The sequence below is a fragment of the Chamaea fasciata genome, unplaced genomic scaffold (assembly GCF_029207755.1).
Source record: "Chamaea fasciata isolate MVZ Bird 193981 ecotype frontalis unplaced genomic scaffold, bChaFas1.0.hap1 SCAF_803, whole genome shotgun sequence".
Taxonomy (NCBI): domain Eukaryota; kingdom Metazoa; phylum Chordata; class Aves; order Passeriformes; family Sylviidae; genus Chamaea; species Chamaea fasciata.
In genome coordinates this window covers 6,164-28,039 of record NW_027094888.1, presented here as the reverse complement: position 1 = coordinate 28,039, position 21,876 = coordinate 6,164, and the positions used below count along the sequence as shown (strand labels likewise).

General features: G+C 59.9%; 1 protein-coding gene across 1 annotated transcript; it reads right to left on the bottom strand.

The window, feature by feature from the left end:
- Positions 1 to 30: 30 nt before the first annotated feature.
- Positions 31 to 20,881, bottom strand: LOC136305935 (EVI5-like protein; the record flags this gene model as incomplete). Its single annotated transcript, XM_066209258.1, has 13 exons — positions 31 to 2,176; positions 2,722 to 2,817; positions 3,339 to 3,434; positions 4,778 to 4,924; positions 6,042 to 6,170; positions 7,701 to 7,793; positions 8,838 to 8,968; positions 11,796 to 11,934; positions 13,130 to 13,162; positions 15,909 to 15,962; positions 16,236 to 16,296; positions 17,421 to 17,518; positions 20,775 to 20,881. Coding segments are annotated over 13 exons (1,379 nt in total), but the record flags the coding sequence as incomplete, so codon positions are not given.
- Positions 20,882 to 21,876: the final 995 nt, after the last annotated feature.

Here is a 21,876-nt window from a genome sequence, read left to right as displayed (position 1 = left end):
ATCCAAGGAGTTTTGGGGTCCCGTCGAGGCTTTTTGGGATCCTGTATTTCTGTACAGCGGGGGAGGGCAGGGCCGGGGCTGTCCCCGCAATTGTCCCGGCCCGGGATCGGTCCGAGGGATCCACTTGGGGAATCCGGGATCCATCCCGGGAGAGGTTCAGAGTCCGGGATCCATTTGGGAGGCCCAGGATCCATCCGGGGGGTTCCGGGATCCATCCAGGGGGTCCAGAGGAGTGTCCGGGATCCGTCCGGGAGGGGTTCAGAGCCTGGGATCCAGCCCGGGGATCCGGGATCCATTCGGGAGCGCCAGGATCGATGCAGGGAGTCCAGGCCGGGATCCAGTCCCAGTCCAGTCCGGGATCCATCCAGAGGGGTCCGGGATCCACCCGGGGGGAGGGTGTGTGTGTTTGTTTCCAGGATCCGTTTTGGGATCCGGGATCCATTTGGGAGCTCCAGGATCGATCCAGGGGGCCCAGTCCCAGTCCAGTCCGGGATCCATCCGGGATCCGCCCGGGGGTTCCACTCAGGTCCTCGGGGCTCCCAGGGCGTCCAGCAGGGCAGCGGGGCTGGATCCCAGCGCGGGCCCGGGATGCGCCGTGTCCGGGGGCCAGGGCTGCCCCAGGTGTGTCCCGGCCCAGGTGTGTCCCGGCCCAGGTGTGTCCTTGTCCCCGTCCCAGGTGTGTCCCTGTCCCAGGTGTGTCCCGGCCCAGGTGTGTCCTTGTCCCCGTCCCAGGTGTGTCCCTGTCCCAGGTGTGTCCCGGCCCAGGTGTGTCCCTGTCCCAGGTGTGTCCCGGCCCAGGTGTGTCCCTGTCCCAGGTGTGTCCCTGTCCCTGTCCCAGGTGTGTCCCCATCCCAGGTGTGTCCCTGTCCCAGGTGTGTCCCTGTCCCCATCCCAGGTGTGTCCCCATCCCAGGTGTGTCCCTGTCCCAGGTGTGTCCCCGTCCCAGGTGTGTCCCCGTCCCAGGTGTGTCCCTGTCCCCGTCCCAGGTGTGTCCCCATCCCAGGTGTGTCCCCGTCCCAGGTGTGTCCCTGTCCCCGTCCCAGGTGTGTCCCCATCCCAGGTGTGTCCCTGTCCCCGTCCCAGGTGTGTCCCCGTCCCAGGTGTGTCCCCGTCCCAGGTGTGTCCCTGTCCCAGGTGTGTCCCGGCCCAGGTGTGTCCCTGTCCCAGGTGTGTTCCTGTCCCCGTCCCAGGTGTGTCCCTGTCCCAGGTGTGTCCCTGTCCCTGTCCCAGGTGTGTCCCCGTCCCAGGTGTGTCCCTGTCCCAGGTGTGTCCCGGCCCAGGTGTGTCCCCGTCCCAGGTGTGTCCCTGTCCCCGTCCCAGGTGTGTCCCCGTCCCAGGTGTGTCCCTGTCCCCGTCCCAGGTGTGTTCCCATCCCAGGTGTGTCCCCGTCCCAGGTGTGTCCCCGTCCCAGGTGTGTCCCTGTGCAGGGCTGGCCAGGCCAGGGCTGTCCCTCAGTGTCCCCTGGAGCCCTTTGGGTGTCCCCCGGTGTCCCCTCAGTGTCCCCACAGTGCCACAGGCACGTGCGATGTCCCCCAATGTCCCCTGGGCGGGCCACAGCCCCCCACTGTCCCCTGGTGTCCCCGGGGTGGGCCGGGCAGGTCCCCGATGTCCCCATGGGTCACCGTGCCCCTTCAGGCTCGGTGTCACCGCTGTCCCCAGTGTCCCTGGGGGTCCCCGGGGTGCCACCTCGGGCTGTCCCCAATGTCCCCGGGGGTCACGGTGCCAGGGCTGCCACCTCAGGCTCGGTGTCACCGCTGTCTCCAGTGTCCTCCATGTCGCTGATGTCCCCTGGTGTCACGGTGCCGTTGGTGGCCCCTCGGGCTCGCTGTCGCTGCTGTCCCCGATGTCCCCAGTGTCCCCGGTGTCCCCGATGTCCCCAGTGTCCCCTGGTGTCACGGTGCCGGCGGTGGCCCCTCGGGCTCGCTGTCGCTGCTGTCCCTGGTGTCCCCAGTGTCCCCGGTGTCCCCGGTGTCCCCTGGTGTCACGGTGCCGGCGGTGGCCCCTCGGGCTCGCTGTCGCTGCTGTCCCCGGTGTCCCCGGTGTCCCCGATGTCCCCGGGGCTCAGGGGGAAGGGCGGTGGCAGCTCCTCGTCCGAGGAGCCCAGCGAGTCCTCGTCCCCCAGGCGTGTCCCCAAGGCCACCGCGCCGAAGGACAGCGGGCCCCGCAGCAAACGGATCTGGGGACACACGGGGGGGACACGGGGGACACCGACAGGGACACAGGGGACACAGGGGACACGGGGGGGACACGGGGGACACCGACAGGGACACAGGGGACACACGGGGACACCGACAGGGACACAGGGGACACGGGGGGGACACGGGACACAGGGGACACAGGGACACAGGGACAAGAAGGGGACAGCGAGGGGACAGGAGGGGACAAAGGCCACCAGAAGGGCAGGAGGGAGGTGACGGGGCGAACACGTTGTCACCAGCTGTCCCCAGGCCACGTGGCACCCAGGGACGTCACCAGTGGCACCGGGGACACACTGAGGGTCCCCAGCACCCGTGGGTGCCACCCGGCTGTCCCCAACCCGTCACCTCCCCCCAGGCCCCCTTGGATGCCACCTGGGTGTCCCCAACATCCCTGTGTCCCCAAACCCTGGTGTCCCCTGTGCCCGTGTCCCCAGTGTCCCCAGTGTCCCCCCAGTGTCCCCCCGGTGTCCCCAGTGTCCCCATTGTCCCCCCGCTGTCCCCATTGTCCCCCCGGTGTCCCCACCTCGGCCTTGAGCTCGCTGATGTGTCCCTTGAGGTGCCGGATGTACTGCGCGGCGTCCGAGTGCTCCAGCTGGCCCTGCAGGCGGCCCTCCTCCCGCTGGGGACACCGGCGACACTGCCGCCACCGCGCCCCTCCCGTGTCCCCCTGTCCCCTCCCGTGTCCCCGTGTCCCCTCCCGTGTCCCCGTGTCCCCTCCCGTGTCCCCCTGTCCCCTGTGTCCCCATGTCCCCTCCATGCCTCCCCACAACCCTTGTGTCCCCATGTCCCTCATGTCCCCCCAGTGTCCCTTTCATGCCTCCCCATGTCCCCTCCATGTCCCCCCAACGTCCCCAGTGTCCCCAATGTCCCCGATGTCCCCATAATGTCCCCAGTGTCCCCACGTCCCCCTGATGTCCCCAGTGTTCCCCGGTGTCCCCAGTCTCTCCGACACCCCCGATATCCCCCCACGTCCTCCCAGTGTCCCTGCTGTCCCCCATGTCCCCTCAATATCCCCCATGTCCCCAAGGTCCCCTCAATGTCCCCAGTGTCCCCAATATCCCCAATGTCCCCATGTCCCCAATGTCCCCTCAGTGTCCCCATGTCCCCGCAGTGTCCCCAGTGTCCCCAGTGTCCCCGTACCTGTATCTCGAGCTCGGCCACGCGCTGTCTCATCTCGGCCAGGGCGGCCATGCTGTCGGCCTCGCGCAGCCGCACCGCCATCACCTCCTCCTTGCTCTGGGGACAGCGCTGTCACCGTGGGGACAGCCCGGGGACAGCCAGGGGACAGCGCGGGGACAGCCCGGGGACAGCATGGGGACAGCCAGGGGACAGCGCGGGGACAGCCAGGGGACAGCGCGGGGACAGCCAGGGGACAGCGCGGGGACAGCCCGGGGACAGCCCGGGGACAGCCCGGGGACAGCGCGGGGACAGCCCGGGGACAGCGCGGGGACAGCCCGGGGACAGCGCGGGGACAGCCAGGGGACAGCGCGGGGACAGCGCGGGGACAGCCCGGGGACAGCCAGGGGACAGCCAGGGGACAGCGCGGGGACAGCCAGGGGACAGCCCTGACACTGGGGACAGCATGGGGACACCCCCAGGGACAGACAGGGACATCATGGGGACAGCCCTGACACGGGGGACATCCCCAGGGACACTCGGGGACAGCGTGGGGACAGCCCTGTCACCAGAGACAGCGTGGGGACACCCCCAGGGACACCCTGGGGACACTCCAGGGACAGCCCAGGACACCTTGGGGACACCCCAGGGCCACTGTCCCACTGTCCCCCAGGGACAAGGGAAGGACAGTGAAGGGGACATGGGGACCCCAAGATTGACAGGATGTCCCCAAGGAGGGGACAGGATTGTCACCGTGGGGAGGGGACAGGATTGTCACCATGGGGAGGGGACAGGATTGTCACCATGGGGAGGGGACAGGGCTGTCACCATGGGGAGGGACAGGATTGTCACCATGGGGAGGGGACAGGGCTGTCACCATGGGGAGGGACAGGATTGTCACCAGGGGGAGGGGACAGGGCTGTCACCATGGGGAGGGACAGGATTGTCACCATGGGGAGGGGACAGGATTGTCACCGGGGGGAGGGGACAGGATTGTCACCATGGGGAGGGGACAGGATTGTCACCATGGGGAGGGGACAGGGCTGTCACCATGGGGAGGGACAGGATTGTCACCATGGGGAGGGGACAGGGCTGTCACCATGGGGAGGGACAGGATTGTCACCGGGGGGAGGGGACAGGATTGTCACCATGGGGAGGGACAGGATTGTCACCATGGGGGTGCCCTCAGGAGGAGCCACAGGAGTCCCATGGGCCACTGTCCCCAGTGTCCCCAACGTCCCCGTTGTCCTCCATGTCCCCGTGTCCCCATTGTCCCCATTGTCCCCATTGTCCCCGTTGTCCCCATGTCCCGTTGTCCCCGTGTCCCCATTGTCCCCATTGTCCCCGTTGTCCCCGTGTCCCGTTGTCCCCGTGTCCCGTTGTCCCCGTGTCCCCATTGTCCCCATTGTCCCCATTGTCCCCGTGTCCCCGTGTCCCGTTGTCCCCGTGTCCCCGTGTCCCACCTTGCACTGAGCCTCGGCGTGTTTCCGGTGGCTCTCGCTCAGCTGGGCCTGCAGCCCCTGGCTCTGGGCGGCCGCGGCGCGGAGCTGCTCCCTGAGCCCGGCACAGGCCTGCTCGGCCCGGCCCAGCACCGACCGCTGGATACGGCCCTGGAACCGGGATAGACCGGGATAGACCGGGATAGACCGGGATAGAACCGGGATAGAACCGGGATAAACCCGGCCCTGCTCCCTGAGCCCGGCACAGGCCTGCTCGGCCCGGCCCAGCACCGACCGCTGGATACGGCCCTGGAACCGGGATAGACCGGGATAGACCGGGATAGACCGGGATAGAACCGGGATAGAACCAGGATAGACCGGGATAGAACCGGGATAGAACCGGGATAAACCCGGCCCTGCTCCCTGAGCCCGGCACAGGCCTGCTCGGCCCGGCCCAGCACCGACCGCTGGATACGGCCCTGGAACCGGGATAGACCGGGATAGACCGGGATAGACCGGGATAGAACCGGGATAGAACCGGGATAAACCCGGCCCTGCTCCCTGAGCCCGGCACAGGCCTGCTCGGCCCGGCCCAGCACCGACCGCTGGATACGGCCCTGGAACCGGGATAGACCGGGATAGACCGGGATAGACCGGGATAGAACCGGGATAGAACCGGGATAGACCGGGATAGAACCGGGATAGAACCGGGATAAACCCGGCCCTGCTCCCTGAGCCCGGCACAGGCCTGCTCGGCCCGGCCCAGCACCGACCGCTGGATACGGCCCTGGAACCGGGATAGACCGGGATAGACCGGGATAGACCGGGATAGAACCGGGATAGAACCAGGATAGACCGGGATAGAACCGGGATAGAACCGGGATAAACCCGGCCCTGCTCCCTGAGCCCGGCACAGGCCTGCTCGGCCCGGCCCAGCACCGACCGCTGGATACGGCCCTGGAACCGGGATAGACCGGGATAGACCGGGATAGACCGGGATAGACCGGGATAGAACCGGGATAGACCGGGATAGAACTGGGATAGAACCGGGATAGACCGGGATAAACCGGGATAGAACCGGGATAAACCAGGATAAACCGGGATAGAACCGGGATAGAATCAGGATAGAACCGGGATAAACTGGGATAAACCTGGGACAAACCCCGGTCCCTGGTCTCCCAGGGCCTCCCAGTTCCATTCCCGGCCCCTCACCTGTGTCTCAGGTGAGCACCCCCGCCCCGGCCCCTCACCTGTGTCTCAGGTGAGCACTCCCGCCCCGGCCCCTCACCTGTGTCTCCAGGTGCAGCACGCGCTGTCTCAGCGCCCGGAGCTCGGCCTGGGCGTGGCTCTCGCGGAGCTGCACCCCCAGCACGGCCTCGTGCAGCGCCCGCGGCTCCTTCCAGCGGCCCCCGCACACCTGGGGACACACACCTGTCACCTGGGACATGCCTGGGACACACACCTGTCACCTGGGGCACACCTGGGACACACACCTGTCACCTGGGGACACACCTGTCACCTGGGACACACCTGGGACACACACCTGTCACCTGGGACATGCCTGGGACACACACCTGTCACCTGGGACACACCTGGGACACACACCTGTCACCTGGGGACACACCTGTCATCTGGGACACACCTGGGACACACACCTGTCACCTGGGGACACACCTGGGGACACACACCTGTCATCTGGGACACACCTGGGACACACACCTGTCATCTGGGACACACCTGGGACACACACCTGTCATCTGGGACACACCTGGGGACACACACCTGTCACCTGGGACATGCCTGGGACACACACCTGTCACCTGGGGACACACCTGGGGACACACACCTGTCACCTGGGACACACCTGGGACACACACCTGTCACCTGGGGACACACCTGTCACCTGGGACATGCCTGGGACACACACCTGTCACCTGGGGCACACACCTGTCACCTGGGACACACCTGGGGACACACACCTGTCACCTGGGACATGCCTGGGACACACACCTGTCACCTGGGACACACACCTGTCACCTGGGACATGCCTGGGACACACACCTGTCACCTGGGGACACACACCTGTCACCTGGGGACACACACCTGTCACCTGGGACACACCTAGGACACACACCTGTCACCTGGGGACACACCTGGGGCACACACCTGTCACCTGGGGACACACCTGTCACCTGGGACATGCCTGGGACACACACCTGTCACCTGGGGACACCTGGGGACACACACCTGTCACCTGGGACACACCTGGGACACACACCTGTCATCTGGGACACACCTGTCACCTGGGACATGCCTGGGACACACACCTGTCACCTGGGGACACACCTGGGACACACACCTGTCACCTGGGACACACCTGGGACACACACCTGTCATCTGGGACACACCTGGGACACACACCTGTCACCTGGGACATGCCTGGGACACACACCTGTCACCTGGGGACACACCTGGGACACACACCTGTCACCTGGGACACACCTGGGGACACACACCTGTCACCTGGGGACACACCTGGGACACACACCTGTCACCTGGGGACACCTGGGGACCCACCCTGGGGACACCTGGAGACACCTGGTCAGGTACAGGCTAGCCTGGGGACTCCGCCAGGAAACCTGGGGACACCTGGGACACACCTGGGGACACCTGGGGACACCTGGTCAGGTATAGGGACACCTGGGGACACACCTGGGGACAGCTGGAACATCTGCCAGGTGTCCCCCAGGTCGCTCAGGTGTGTCCCTGTCTCACCTGCCAGGTGTCCCCCAGGTCACTCAGGTGTGTCCCCAGGTCACTCAGGTGTGTCCCCAGGTCGCTCAGGTGTGTCCCTGTCTCACCTGCCAGGTGTCCCCCAGGTCACTCAGGTGTGTCCCCAGGTCACTCAGGTGTGTCCCCAGGTCGCTCAGGTGTGTCCCTGTCTCACCTGCCAGGTGTCGCCCAGGTCGCTCAGCGCCAGCTCCTGCAGCTCCTCCTGCAGCCGAACCACGCTGGACTCGTCCGGCAGCAGCGGCTGGCGCTGGGGACAGCGGGGGACACAGGGGACATCAGGGGGGACATGGGGACACCCAGGGACACCCAGGGGACACCCAGGGACACCCAGGGGACACCCAGGGGACACCCAGGGGACATCAGGGGGGACAGGGACACCCAGGGGACACCCAGGGACACCCGGGGACACCCAGGGGACATCAGGGGGGACAGGGACACCCAGGGGACACCCAGGGACACCCAGGGACACCCAGGGGACACCCAGGGGACACCCAGGGGACACCCAGGGGACATCAGGGGGGACAGGGACACCCAGGGGACACCCAGGGACACCCAGGGACACCCAGGGGACATCAGGGGACATCAGGGGGGACAGGGACACCCAGGGACACCCAGGGGACACCCAGGGACACCCAGGGGACACCCAGGGGACACCCAGGGGACACCCAGGGGACATCAGGGGGGACAGGGACACCCAGGGGACACCCAGGGACACCCAGGGACACCCAGGGGACATCAGGGGACATCAGGGGGGACAGGGACACCCAGGGACACCCAGGGGACATCAGGGGGGACAGGGACACCCAGGGGACATCAGGGGACATCAGGGGGGACATGGGGACACCGAGGGACACCCAGGGACACCCAGGGGACACCCAGGGGACACCCAGGGGACATCAGGGGACACCCAGGGGACATGCAGGGGACACGTGGACATCAGTGGGGACAGCCAGGGGACAGCCAGGGGACACCCAGGGGACATCAGGGGGGACAGGGACACCCAGGGGACACCCAGGGGACACCCAGGGACACCCAGGGACACCCAGGGGACACGTGGACATCAGTGGGGACAGCCAGGGGACAGCCATGGGGACCTGCTGGCTGTTCCTCCGGGGACAAGGGGACGTCGGTGGGGACAGACGGGGGACATTCACTGGGGAACCCAGGACAGCTCCTGTCCCCAGGGCCACCCGTGTCACCCGCCCTGTCCCCAGGGCCACCCCTCCCCGTCCCATTGGGACCCTGCCAGCCCCGGTGCCACCCCGATGTCCCCGATGTCCCCGCGTGTCACCTTCTCCATGTCCAGGACCTTGTCCTGCATCTCCTTGAGCGCCCCCAGGGTTTCGCTCTCGCGCAGCCGCGACCGCTCCAGCTCCGTCTCCAGGTGGGCCACGAACTCCTCCGTCAGCCGGGGGTTACCCTGTGTCCCCAAGGGTCACCAAAGGTCACCAAAGGTCCCCAAAGGTCACCAAAGGTCACCTCCCCACCAGCCACGAACTCCTCCGTCAGCCGGGGGTTACCCTGTGTCCCCAAGGGTCACCAAAGGTCACCAAAGGTCCCCAAAGGTCACCAAAGGTCACCTCCCCACCAGCCACGAACTCCTCCGTCAGCCGGGGGTTACCCTGTGTCCCCAAGGGTCACCAAAGGTCACCAAAGGTCCCCAAAGGTCACCAAAGGTCACCTCCCCACCAGCCACGAACTCCTCCGTCAGCCGGGGGTTACCCTGTGTCCCCAAGGGTCACCAAAGGTCACCAAAGGTCCCCAAAGGTCACCAAAGGTCACCTCCCCACCAGCCACGAACTCCTCCGTCAGCCGGGGGTTACCCTGTGTCCCCAAGGGTCACCAAAGGTCACCAAAGGTCACCAAAGGTCCCCAAAGGTCACCTCCCCACCAGCCACGAACTCCTCCGTCAGCCGGGGGTTACCCTGTGTCCCCAAGGGTCACCAAAGGTCACCAAAGGTCCCCAAAGGTCACCAAAGGTCACCTCCCCACCAGCCACGAACTCCTCCGTCAGCCGGGGGTTACCCTGTGTCCCCAAGGGTCACCAAAGGTCACCAAAGGTCACCAAAGGTCCCCAAAGGTCACCTCCCCACCAGCCACGAACTCCTCCGTCAGCCGGGGGTTACCCTGTGTCCCCAAGGGTCACCAAAGGTCACCAAAGGTCCCCAAAGGTCACCAAAGGTCACCTCCCCACCAGCCACGAACTCCTCCGTCAGCCGGGGGTTACCCTGTGTCCCCAAGGGTCACCAAAGGTCACCAAAGGTCCCCAAAGGTCACCAAAGGTCACCTCCCCACCAGCCACGAACTCCTCCGTCAGCCGGGGGTTACCCTGTGTCCCCAAGTGTCCCCAAATGTCCCCAAAGGTCACCAAAGGTCACCACAGGTCACCTCCCCATCAGCCACGAACTCCTCCGTCAGCCGGGGGTTACCCTGTGTCCCCAAATGTCCCCAAATGTCCCCAAAGGTCACCAAAGGTCCCCAAAGGTCACCTCCCCACCAGCCACGAACTCCTCCGTCAGCCGGGGGTTACCCTGTGTCACCAGTGTCCCCCAATTGTCCCCAACTGTCCCCAGATGTCCCCAGGTGTCCCCAGATGTCCCCAGGTGCCCCCAGGTGTCCCCAGATGTCCCCAGGTGTCCCCAGGTGTCCCCAAATGTCCCCAGGTGTCCCCAGGTGTCCCCAAACGTCCCCAGGTGTCCCCAAATGTCCCCAGATGTCCCCAGGTGTCCCCAAACGTCCCCAGGTGTCCCCAGGTGTCCCCAAATGTCCCCAGATGTCCCCAGATGTCCCCAGGTGTCCCCAAACGTCCCCAGGTGTCCCCAGATGTCCCCAAATGTCCCCAGGTGTCCCCAAATGTCCCCAGGTGTCCCCAGGTGTCCCCAGGTGTCCCCTCCCCAGTGTCCCAATCCAGCACAAAACCCTTGCCCAGGCAGCCGTCACCCACATGTCACCAACGTGTCCCCAGCGTTGTCACCTCCCCGATCACCTGCCGCCCTCGCACACCTGGTGCTTCCACTGTGTGACACAGGTGACAGTGACACACGCAATGACACGCACACAGTGACACACACAGGTGACAATGACACACACACAGTGACACACACACAGTGACACACACACAGTGACACACAGTGACACACGCAGTGACACACACACAGTGACACACACAGAGAGGTGACAATGACACACACACAGTGACACACACAGTGACACACAAACAGTGACACACACAGTGACACACACAGAGAGGTGACAATGACACACACACAGTGACACACACAGTGACACACACAGAGAGGTGACAATGACACACACACAGTGACACACAGAGAGGTGACAATGACACACACACAGTGACACACACACAGTGACACACAGTGACACACACAGAGAGGTGACAATGACACACACACAGTGACACACACGCAGTGACACACACACACAGTGACACACACAGAGAGGTGACAGTGACACACACACAGTGACACACGCAGTGACACACACAGAGAGGTGACAATGACACACACACAGTGACACACGCAGTGACACACACACACAGTGACACACACACAGTGACACACGCAGTGACACACACACAGTGACACGCACAGTGACACACACAGAGGTGACAATGACACACACACAGTGACACGCACAGTGACACACACAGAGGTGACAATGACACACACACAGTGACACACACAGTGACACACACACAGTGACACACACACAGTGACACACACAGTGACACACACAGTGACACACACACAGTGACACACACAGTGACACACACACACACACAGGTGACAATGACACACACACAGGTGACACACACAGGTGACACACAGGTGTCACACACAGGTGACAATGACACACCTGGAGCTCCCGGATGGTGCTCTGTGCCCGTCTCAGGCTCTCGGTGGCCGAGGTGCAGCGCTGTCACCCGGGGGCAGTGACACACGCGGTGACACACACACAGAGGTGACAATGACACACACACAGGTGTCACACACACAGGTGACAATGACACACACACAGGTGACACACACAGGTGACAATGACACACCTGGAGCTCCCGGATGGTGCTCTGTGCCCGTCTCAGGCTCTCGGTGGCCGAGGTGCAGCGCTGTCACCCGGGGGCAGTGACACACGCGGTGACACACACACAGAGGTGACAATGACACACACACAGGTGTCACACACACAGGTGACAATGACACACACACAGGTGACACACACAGGTGACAATGACACACCTGGAGCTCCCGGATGGTGCTCTGTGCCCGTCTCAGGCTCTCGGTGGCCGAGGTGCAGCGCTGTCTCACCAGCGCCAGCTCCCGCCGGATGACGTCGTTCTCCTCGGCCTCCTGTGCCCGCGTCACCTGGCCCTGGGGACATTGGGGACATTGGGGACACTGGGGACATTGGGGACATTGGGGACACTGGGGACATTGGGGACACTGGGGACAATGGAGACACTGGGGCACTGGGGACACTGTCACCTCCTGTGCCCGTGTCACCTGGCCCTGGGGACATTGGGACACTGGGGACAGTGGGGACACTGTCACCTCCTGCATTGGTGTCACCTGGCCCTGGGGACATTGGGACATCGGGGACAGTGGGGACACTGTCACCTCCTGTGCCCGTGTCACCTGGCCCTGGGGACATCAGGGACATTGGGGACAGTGTCACCTCCTGCATTGGTGTCACCTGGCCCTGGGGACATTGGGACATCGGGGACAGTGGGGACACTGTCACCTCCTGCATTGGTGTCACCTGGCCCTGGGGACATTGGGACATCGGGGACAGTGGGGACACTGTCACCTCCTGTGCCCGTGTCACCTGGCCCTGGGGACATCAGGGACATTGGGGACAGTGTCACCTCCTGCATTGGTGTCACCTGGCCCTGGGGACATTGGGACATCGGGGACAGTGGGGACACTGTCACCTCCTGCATTGGTGTCACCTGGCCCTGGGGACATTGGGACATTGGGGACAGTGTCACCTCCTGCATTGGTGTCACCTGGCCCTGGGGACATCAGGGACATTGGGGACACCGGGGTGACACCGGCACCACAGAATGCGGCTGGGGACAAGGGAGTGACACTGGGGGACACCGGGGACAGGGAGGTGACACCAGCCCCGGGAGGTGACACCGAGGACACACAGGTGCCACCAGCCCTGGGAGGTGACAGTGGGGACAGGGAGGTGACACCAGCCCCGGGAGGTGACACAGGGGACAATGAGATGCCACCAGCCCTGTGGGGACCTCCAGGGCCATCTGTCCCCTCCCCTCCCTTCCCTCCCCAACCCCGAATCCCACCCAAACTCCTCCAACCGCAAATCCCCAAAATCCCCAAAATTCCCCCCAAATTCCCAAAATCCCCCCAAATTCCCCCAAATCCCCCCCCAGGGTGTGCGGGAGCCTCCGGGAAAAGCAGGAAAAACGAAAAAGTCGGAAAAAATAAAACTAAAAGGGGAAAATCCGCCCCAAAACCGGGGCCGGGGGAGGAGGAGGAGGAGGAGGAGGGGTTGGAGGATTTGGGTGGGAAAAGGCGGAATTTGGGCAAAGAGAGGCCGTACCTGGATGAGCCGATCGGCCAGGGCCGCGCTCTCCTGGCGGGGAGGGGACAGCGACAGAGCCGCCTCAGCGACAGCGACAGCGACAGCGACAGCGGCGACAGCGACAGAGGCACCCGCCACCCCGCCCCCAGCGCCCCGGAAGGCCCCCGAAATTCCCCCGAAATTCCCCCAAAATTTCCCTGAAATTCCCCCGAAATTCCCCCGGAATTTCCCGAAAATTGCCCCGAAATTCCCCCAAAATTCCCCCGAAATTCCCCCAAAATTTCCCTGAAATTCCCCCGGAATTCCCCCGGAATTTCCCCAAAATTCCCCCGAAATTCCCCCGGGGTTTGGGGAGGTCTGTGCCCGGAGCGCGAGGGGTTAACCGAAATAACGGGATTTGGGCCCAGAATGTGTGAAAATGGGGAGATTTGGGCTGAAAACGGGAGATTTGGGCTGAAAATGGGAGATTTGGGCTGAAAACGGGAGATTTGGGCTGAAAACGGGAGATTTGGGCTGAAAATGGGAGATTTGGGCTGAAAATGGGAGATTTGGGCTGAAAATGGGAGATTTGGGCTGAAAATGGGGAGATTTGGGCTGAAAACGGGAGATTTGGGCTGAAAATGGGAGATTTGGGCTGAAAACAGGAGATTTGGGCTGAAAACAGGAGATTTGGGCTGAAAATGGGAGATTTGGGCTGAAAATGGGGAGATTTGGGCTGAAAATGGGAGATTTGGGCTGAAAACGGGAGATTTGGGCTGAAAACGGGAGATTTGGGCTGAAAACGGGAGATTTGGACTGAAAATGGGGAGATTTGGGCTGAAAACGGGAGATTTTGTCTGAAAATGGGAGATTTGGGTTGAAAACAGGGAGATTTCTGCCCAGAATGAGATTTTGTCTGAAAATTTGGAGATTTTGGTCCAAAAGGAGGAGATTTTGTCCAAAGCAGGAAAGGTTTTGACCCAAAATGCAGAGTTCCGTGCAGCGTTCTGGGGTGTTTTGGGGTGGTTTTGGTGTTTTTTGGGGTTCCATGCAGTGTTTTGGGATTTTTTGGTGTTTTTTGGGGTGTTTTTGGTGGTTTTTGGGGTCCCATGCAGCGTTTGGTGTTTTTTGGGGTGTTTTTGGTGGTTTTTGGGGTCCCATGCAGCGTTTGGTGTTTTTTGGGGTGTTTTTGGTGTTTTTTGGGGTGTTTTTGGTGGTTTTTGGGGTCCCATGCAGCGTTTTTGGTGTTTTTTGGGGTGTTTTTGGTGTTTTTTGGGGTCCCATGCAGCGTTTGGGGTTTTTTTGGGGTGTTTTTGGTGTTTTTTGGGGGTCCCATGCAGCGTTTGGGGTTTTTTGGGGTGTTTTTGGTGTTTTTTGGGGTTCCATGCAGCGTTTGGGGTTTTTTGGGGTGTTTTTGGTGTTTTTTGGGGGATTCCACGCGGTGTTTTTGGGGTTCCCCACGCTCTTTCGGGGTTTCCCGGGGTTCCCCGTGCTGTTTTTGGGGTCCCCTCGGGGTTTTTTGGGGTTCCATGCAGCATTTTGGGAGGTTTTTGGGGTGTTTTGGGTTTTTTCTTTTCGGTTCCATGCAGCATTTTGGTGTGCTTAGGGTTTTTTGTGTCCCACGCAGTGTTTTGGGTTTATTTGGGGTGTTTTTGGTGTTTTTCGGGGTTCCCTGCAGTGTTTTGGGGTGTTTTGGGGTGTTTTTAGTGTTTTTCGGGGTTCCCTGCAGTGTTTTGGGGTGTTTTAGGGTGTTTTTGGTGTTTTTTGGGGTCCCATGCAGTGTTTGGGGTGTTTTTGGTGTTTTTTGTGTCCCACACAGTGTTTTGGGTTCATTTGGGGTGGTTTTGGTGTTTTTTGGGTTCCACGCAGTGTTTTGGGGATTTTGGGTTTCCTTTTAGGGTTGTTTTGTTTTTTTTTTTTGTTCCATGCAGTATTTTGGGGGTTTTGAGGAGATTTTTGGGGGTTTTTTGGGGTTCCATACGGTGTTTTGGGGTTTTCGGGGTGTTTTTTGGGTTCCGTGCAGTGTTTCGGGGTTGTTTTAGGGGGTTTTGGGAGGGTTCTGTGCAGTCTTTGGGGGTTTTTTTGGGGTGGTTTGGGTGTTTTTTGGGGTTCCGTACAGTGTTTGGGGGTTTTTGAGGTGGTTTCGCTGGTTTCTGGGTGGTTCCATGCAGCGTTTTCGGTGGTTTTGGGGTGTTTTGGTGTTTTTTGGGGGTCCATGCCGTGTTTTTGGTGTTTTTGGGGTGTTTTTGGGGTCCCATGCAGCGTTTTGGGTTTATTTGGGGTGTTTTTGGTGTTTTTCGGGGTTCCCTGCAGTGTTTTGGGGTGTTTTGGGGTGTTTTTGGTGTTTTTCGGGGTTCCCTGCAGTGTTTTGGGGTGTTTTGGGGTGTTTTTAGTGTTTTTTGGGGTCCCATGCAGCGTTTGGGGTTTTTTGGGGTGTTTTTGGTGGTTTTTGGGGTCCCATGCAGTGTTCTGGTGTTTTTTGGGGTGTTTTTGGTGTTTTTGGGGGTCCCATGCAGTGTTCTGGTGTTTTTTGGGGTGTTTTTGGTGTTTTTGGGGGTCCCATGCAGCGTTTTGGGTTTATTTGGGGTGTTTTTGGTGTTTTTCGGGGTTCCCTGCAGTGTTTTGGGGTGTTTTGGGGTGTTTTTAGTGTTTTTTGGGGTCCCATTCAGCGTTTGGGGTTTTTTGGGGTGTTTTTGATGTTTTTCGGGGTTCCCTGCAGTGTTTTGGGGTGTTTTTGGTGTTTTTGGGGGTCCCATGCAGTGTTCTGGTGTTTTTTGGGGTGTTTTTGGTGTTTTTTGGGGTGTTTTGGGGTCCTCACCTTCTCCAGGGTCTCGATGCGCTGCTTCAGCAGCCGGTTCTCGGAGCGGAGCCGCTGAGGGGACAGAGGGGACACAGAGGGGACAGAGGGGACAGGGAGGGGACAAAAGGGGGTTTAGCCTGGGAAAGGGGGAGGGGATGTCCCCAAGTGCCACCGACCCTGCGGACAGCCTGGGGACAGCCTGGGTGGCTTTGGTAACCCCGGGACGGCTCAGGATGACCCTGTGGTGACCCAAAGTGCCCCCAGGTGTCCCCAGGTGTCCCCAGGGATGTCCCCAGGTGTCCCCAGGTGTCCCCAGGCGTCCCCAGGTGTCCCCAGGTGTCTCACCTTGATCTCGATCTGCTCCTCCATCTCTTTGCTCTTGAGGGCGGCGTATTCCTTCTCCAGCCTGAGGGGACACGGACACACATGGGGACACAGGGGACACAGGGGACAGCGATGGCGGCGGGCGTGGGGACAGGGATGGGGACAGGGACAGGGACAGGGCTGACCCCTGACCTTCTCATTTTCCGCGGGTTGTATTTCACCTGGCAGGTGCGCAGGGTCAGCTTGTCCAGGACGGTGACAGTGACACAGTGACAGTGACAGTGACAATGACAGTGACAGGATGACAGCAACAGTGACACAGTGACAGTGACACAGTGACAGTGACACAGTGACACAGTGACACAGTGACAATGACAGTGACAGTGACACAGTGACAGTGACACAGTGACAGTGACAGTGACAATGACAGTGACAGAATGACAGCAACAGTGACACAGTGACAGTGACAGTGACACAGTGACACATTGACAGTGACAATGACAATGACAGTGACACAGTGACAGAATGACAGCAACAGTGACACAGTGACAATGACAGTGACACAGTGACACATTGACAGTGACAATGACAATGACAGTGACACAGTGACAATGACACAGTGACAGAATGACAGCAACAGTGACACAGTGACAATGACACAGTGACAGTGACACAGTGACACAGTGACACAGTGACAATGACACAGTGACAGTGACACAGTGACACAGTGACACAGTGACAATGACAGTGACACAGTGACAGCGACACAGTGACAGTGACACAGTGACAGTGACAGTGACACAGTGACAGTGACACAGTGACAGTGACACAGTGACACAGTGACACAGTGACAATGACAGTGACACAGTGACAGTGACACAGTGACAGTGACACAGTGACACAGTGACACAGTGACACAGTGACAATGACAATGACAGTGACACAGTGACAGTGACACAGTGACAGTGACAGTGACACAGTGACACAGTGACAATGACAATGACAGTGACACAGTGACAGTGACACAGTGACAGTGACAGTGACACAGTGACACAGTGACAATGACAATGACAATGACAGTGACAGTGACACAGTGACACAGTGACAATGACAATGACAGTGACACAGTGACAATGACAAAGTGACAATGACACAGTGACAGTGACACAGTGACACAGTGACACAGTGACAATGACAATGACCGACCTTTTCATTTTCCGCGGGTTGTATTTCACCTGGCAGGCGCGCAGGATCAGCTTGTCCGGGCACGAGTCGAACTGGTGCGGGATCACCTTCTGGAAATACTGCGGGGACGGGACACGACGGGCAGAGTTCAGCCCAAAAACGGGGAGAATTCAGGCAAAACGGGGAAATTCAGCCCAAAATGGGGAAATTCAGCCCAAAATGGGGAAATTCAGCCCAAAATGGGGAAATTCAGCCCAAAACGGGGAGAATTCAGCCCAAATCGGGGAAATTCAGCCCAAATCGGGGAAATTCAGCCCAAAACGGGGAGAATTCAGCCCAAAAACGGGGAGAATTCAGCCCAAAAACGGGGAGAATTCAGCCCAAAATGGGGAAATTCAGCCCAAATCGGGGAAATTCAGCCCAAAACGGGGAGAATTCAGCCCAAAATGGGGAAATTCAGCCCAAAACGGGGAAATTCAGCCCAAAACAGGGAGAATTCAGCCCAAATCGGGGAAATTCAGCCCAAAATGGGGAAATTCAGCCCAAATCGGGGAGAGTTCAGCCCAAATCAGGGAAATTCAGCCCAAATCGGGGAAATTCAGCCCAAATTGGGGAAATTCAGCCCAAAACGGGGAAATTCAGCCCAAAATGGGGAAATTCAGCCCAAATCGGGGGAAATTCAGCCCAAATTGGGGAAATTCAGCCCAAAACGGGGAAATTCAGCCCAAATCGGGGAGAATTTATGCCAAATTTGGAAAATTCGACCCAGATTAGGGAAAATTCAACCCAAATTGGGAAAATTCACCTCAGATTGGGAAAATTCACACCAAAGCGGGGAAATTAACCCCAAATTGGGGGAAATTTACCTCAAATTGGGAAATTTCACCTCGAATTGGGGGAAATACAGCCCAAATCCGGGAAAATTCACCAAAAAATTGTGGAACTTCATCTCAAATTGGGAAAATTCAAACCAGATCTGGGAAAATTCACACCAAATCCGGGAAAATTCACACCAAATCTGGGAAAATTCATTCCAAATTGGGAAAATTTACCTCGAATCAAGATAATTTACCTCAAATCGGGGAGAATTCGCCCCAAATTGAGACAATTCACCCCAAACTGGGGAAAATTCATCCCAAACTGGGGGAAATGGGGAAAGAACAGCACAAAATGGGGAACAACTCGTCCCATTGGCCAAATCCACCCCAACCCCATCCTGAACCCATCCCACTGGCAAAATCCATCTCAAATCCCTTCCCACTGGAGAAATCCACGCCCAAATCCAGCCCATTGACCCAACCCGCCCCAAATTGACCCCAAACCCATCCCATCGACCAAAGCCACCCCAAATCCATCCCAAAATCCATCCCAAATTAATCCCCAAACCCATCCCATCGACCAAAGCCACCCCAAATCCATCCCAAAATCCATCCCATTGACCAAAGCCATCCCAAATCCATCCCATTGACCAAACCCGCCCCAAATCCATCCCAAAACCCATCCCATTGACCAAAGCCACCCCAAATCCATCCCAAAATCCATCCCATTGACCAAAGCCATCCCTAAATTAATCCCATTGACCAAAACTGCCCCAAAACTCATCCCATTGACCAAATCCATCCCCAAACCCATCCCATTTACCCAACCCACCCCAAACCCACCCCACTGACCAGCCCCACCCCAAACCCATCCCTAAATTAATCCCATTGACCAAAGCCACCCCAAAACTCATCCCATTGATCAAACCCATCCCTAAATCCATCTCATTGACCCAACTCGCCCCAAATCCATCCCCAAATCCATCCCACTGACCAAACCCGCCCCAAATTCACCCCAAACCCATCCCATCGACCAAACCCATCCCTAAATCAATCCCATTGACCAAACCTGCCCCAAACCCCATCCCAGAACTCATCCCATTGACCAAGCCCACCCTAAAACTCAACCCAAACCCATCCCATTGACCAAAGCCACCCCAAATCCATCCCCAAACCCATCCCATTGACCAAAACCTGCCCCAAACTCACCGCAAACCCATCTCATTGACCAAACCCATCCCTAAATCCATTCCATTGACCAAACCCGGCCCAAATCCATCCCAAAACCCATCCCATTGACCAAACCCATCCCTAAATTAATCCCATTGACCAAAACCGCCCCAAAACTCATCCCATTGACCAAATCCATCCCCAAACCCATCCCATTGACCCAACCCACCCCAAACCCACCCCACTGACCAGCCCCACCCCAAACCCATCCCTAAATTAATCCCATTGACCAAAGCCACCCCAAAACTCATCCCATTGATCAAACCCATCCCTAAATCCATCTCATTGACCCAACTCGCCCCAAATCCATCCCCAAATCCATCCCACTGACCAAACCCGCCCCAAATTAACCCCAAACCCATCCCATCGACCAAACCCATCCCTAAATCAATCCCATTGACCAAACCTGCCCCAAACCCCATCCCAGAACTCATCCCATTGACCAAACCCACCCTAAAACTCAACCCAAACCCATCCCATTGACCAAAGCCACCCCAAATCCATCCCCAAACTCGTCCCATTGACCAAACCCATCCCAAATCCATCCCAAAAGTCATCCCATTGACCAAACCTGCCCCAAACTCACCGCAAACCCATCTCATTGACCAAACCCATCCCAAATCCATCCCAAAATCCATCCCATTGACCAAAGCCACCCCAAATCCATCCCAAAACCCGCCCCAAATCCATCCCAAAATCCATCCCATTGACCAAACCCGCCCCAAATCCATCCCAAAATCCACTCCACTGACAAAACCCACCCCAAACCCCATCCCAGAACTCATCCCATTGACCAAACCCGCCCCAAATTCACCCCAAACCCATCCCATTGACCAAAGCCATCCCTAAATCCATCCCATTGACCAAACCTGCCCCAAACCCCATCCCAGAACTCATCCCATTGACCCAACCCACCCCAAACCCATCCCAAAATCCTCCCAAACCCACCCCATTGACCAGCCCCACCCCAAACCCATCCCTAAACCCATCCCATTGACCAAAGCCACCCCAAAACTCATCCCATTGACCAAACCCATCCCTAAATCCATCCCATTGACCAAACCTGCCCCAAACCCCATCCCAGAACTCATCCCATTGACCAGCCCCACCCCAAATCCACCCCACTGACCAGCCCCACCCCAGCCCCACCCCACTGACCAGCCCCACCCCAGCCCCACCCCACTGACCAGCCCCACCCCAAACCCAGCCAGCCCCACCCCACTGACCAGCCCCACCCCAGCCCCACCCCACTGTCCAGCCCCACCCCAAACCCAGCCAGCCCCACCCCACTGTCCAGCGCCCCCCGCGGCCGCCCCGCGGCGGGTACCTGTGACATCCCCTCCATGTCCAGCTGCACCAGCTCGGCCTGGTTGAACTGCAGCAGCGCCATCCCCACCCGGAACACGATCTCCAGACCCTGCCAAGGGCCCTGCCCTGTCACCGCGGGGTCACCGCGGCCGCCACCGGGTCACCGGGGTCACCACGGGGTCACTGGGGCCACCACGGGGTCACCGCGGCCGCCACGGGGTCACCGGGGTCACCACGGGGTCACCGTGGCCACCACGGGGTCAACGGGGTCACCATGGGGTCACCGTGGCCACCACGGGGTCACCGGGGTCACCATGGGGTCACCGGGGTCACCACGGGGTCACCGGGGTCACCATGGGGTCACCGGGGTCACCACGGGGTCACCGGGGTCACCATGGGGTCACCGGGGTCACCCTGGGGCCATCCCCACCCGGGTTGGGGTGACAGCGGGTGGATTTTGGGTGACAGCGGGCGGATTTTGGGTGACAGCGGGCGGATTTTGGGTGACAGCGGGCGGATTTTGGGGTGACATCGGGCGGATTTTGGGGTGACAGCGGGTGGATTTTGGGTGACAGCGGGTGGATTTTGGGGTGACAGCGGGTGGATTTTGGGGTGACAGCGGGTGGATTTTGGGGTGACAGCGGGCGGATTTTGGGTGACAGCGGGTGGATTTTGGGGTGACAGCGGGCGGATTTTGGGGTGACAGCGGGCGGATTTTGGGTGACAGCGGGCGGATTTTGGGGTGACAGCGGGCGGATTTTGGGTGACAGCGGGTGGATTTTGGGTGACAGCGGGTGGATTTGGGGTGACAGCGGGCGGATTTTGGGGTGACAGCGGGTGGATTTTGGGTGACAGCGGGTGGATTTGGGGTGACAGCGGGCGGATTTTGGGGTGACAGCGGGTGGATTTTGGGTGACAGCGGGCGGATTTTGGGTGACAGCGGGCGGATTTTGGGGTGACAGCGGGTGGATTTTGGGGTGACAGCGGGTGGATTTGGGGTGACAGCGGGTGGATTTTGGGTGACAGCGGGGGGATTTTGGGTGACAGCGGCTGGATTTTGGGTGACAGCGGGTGGATTTTGGGTGACAGCGGGTGGATTTTGGGTGACAGCGGGTGGATTT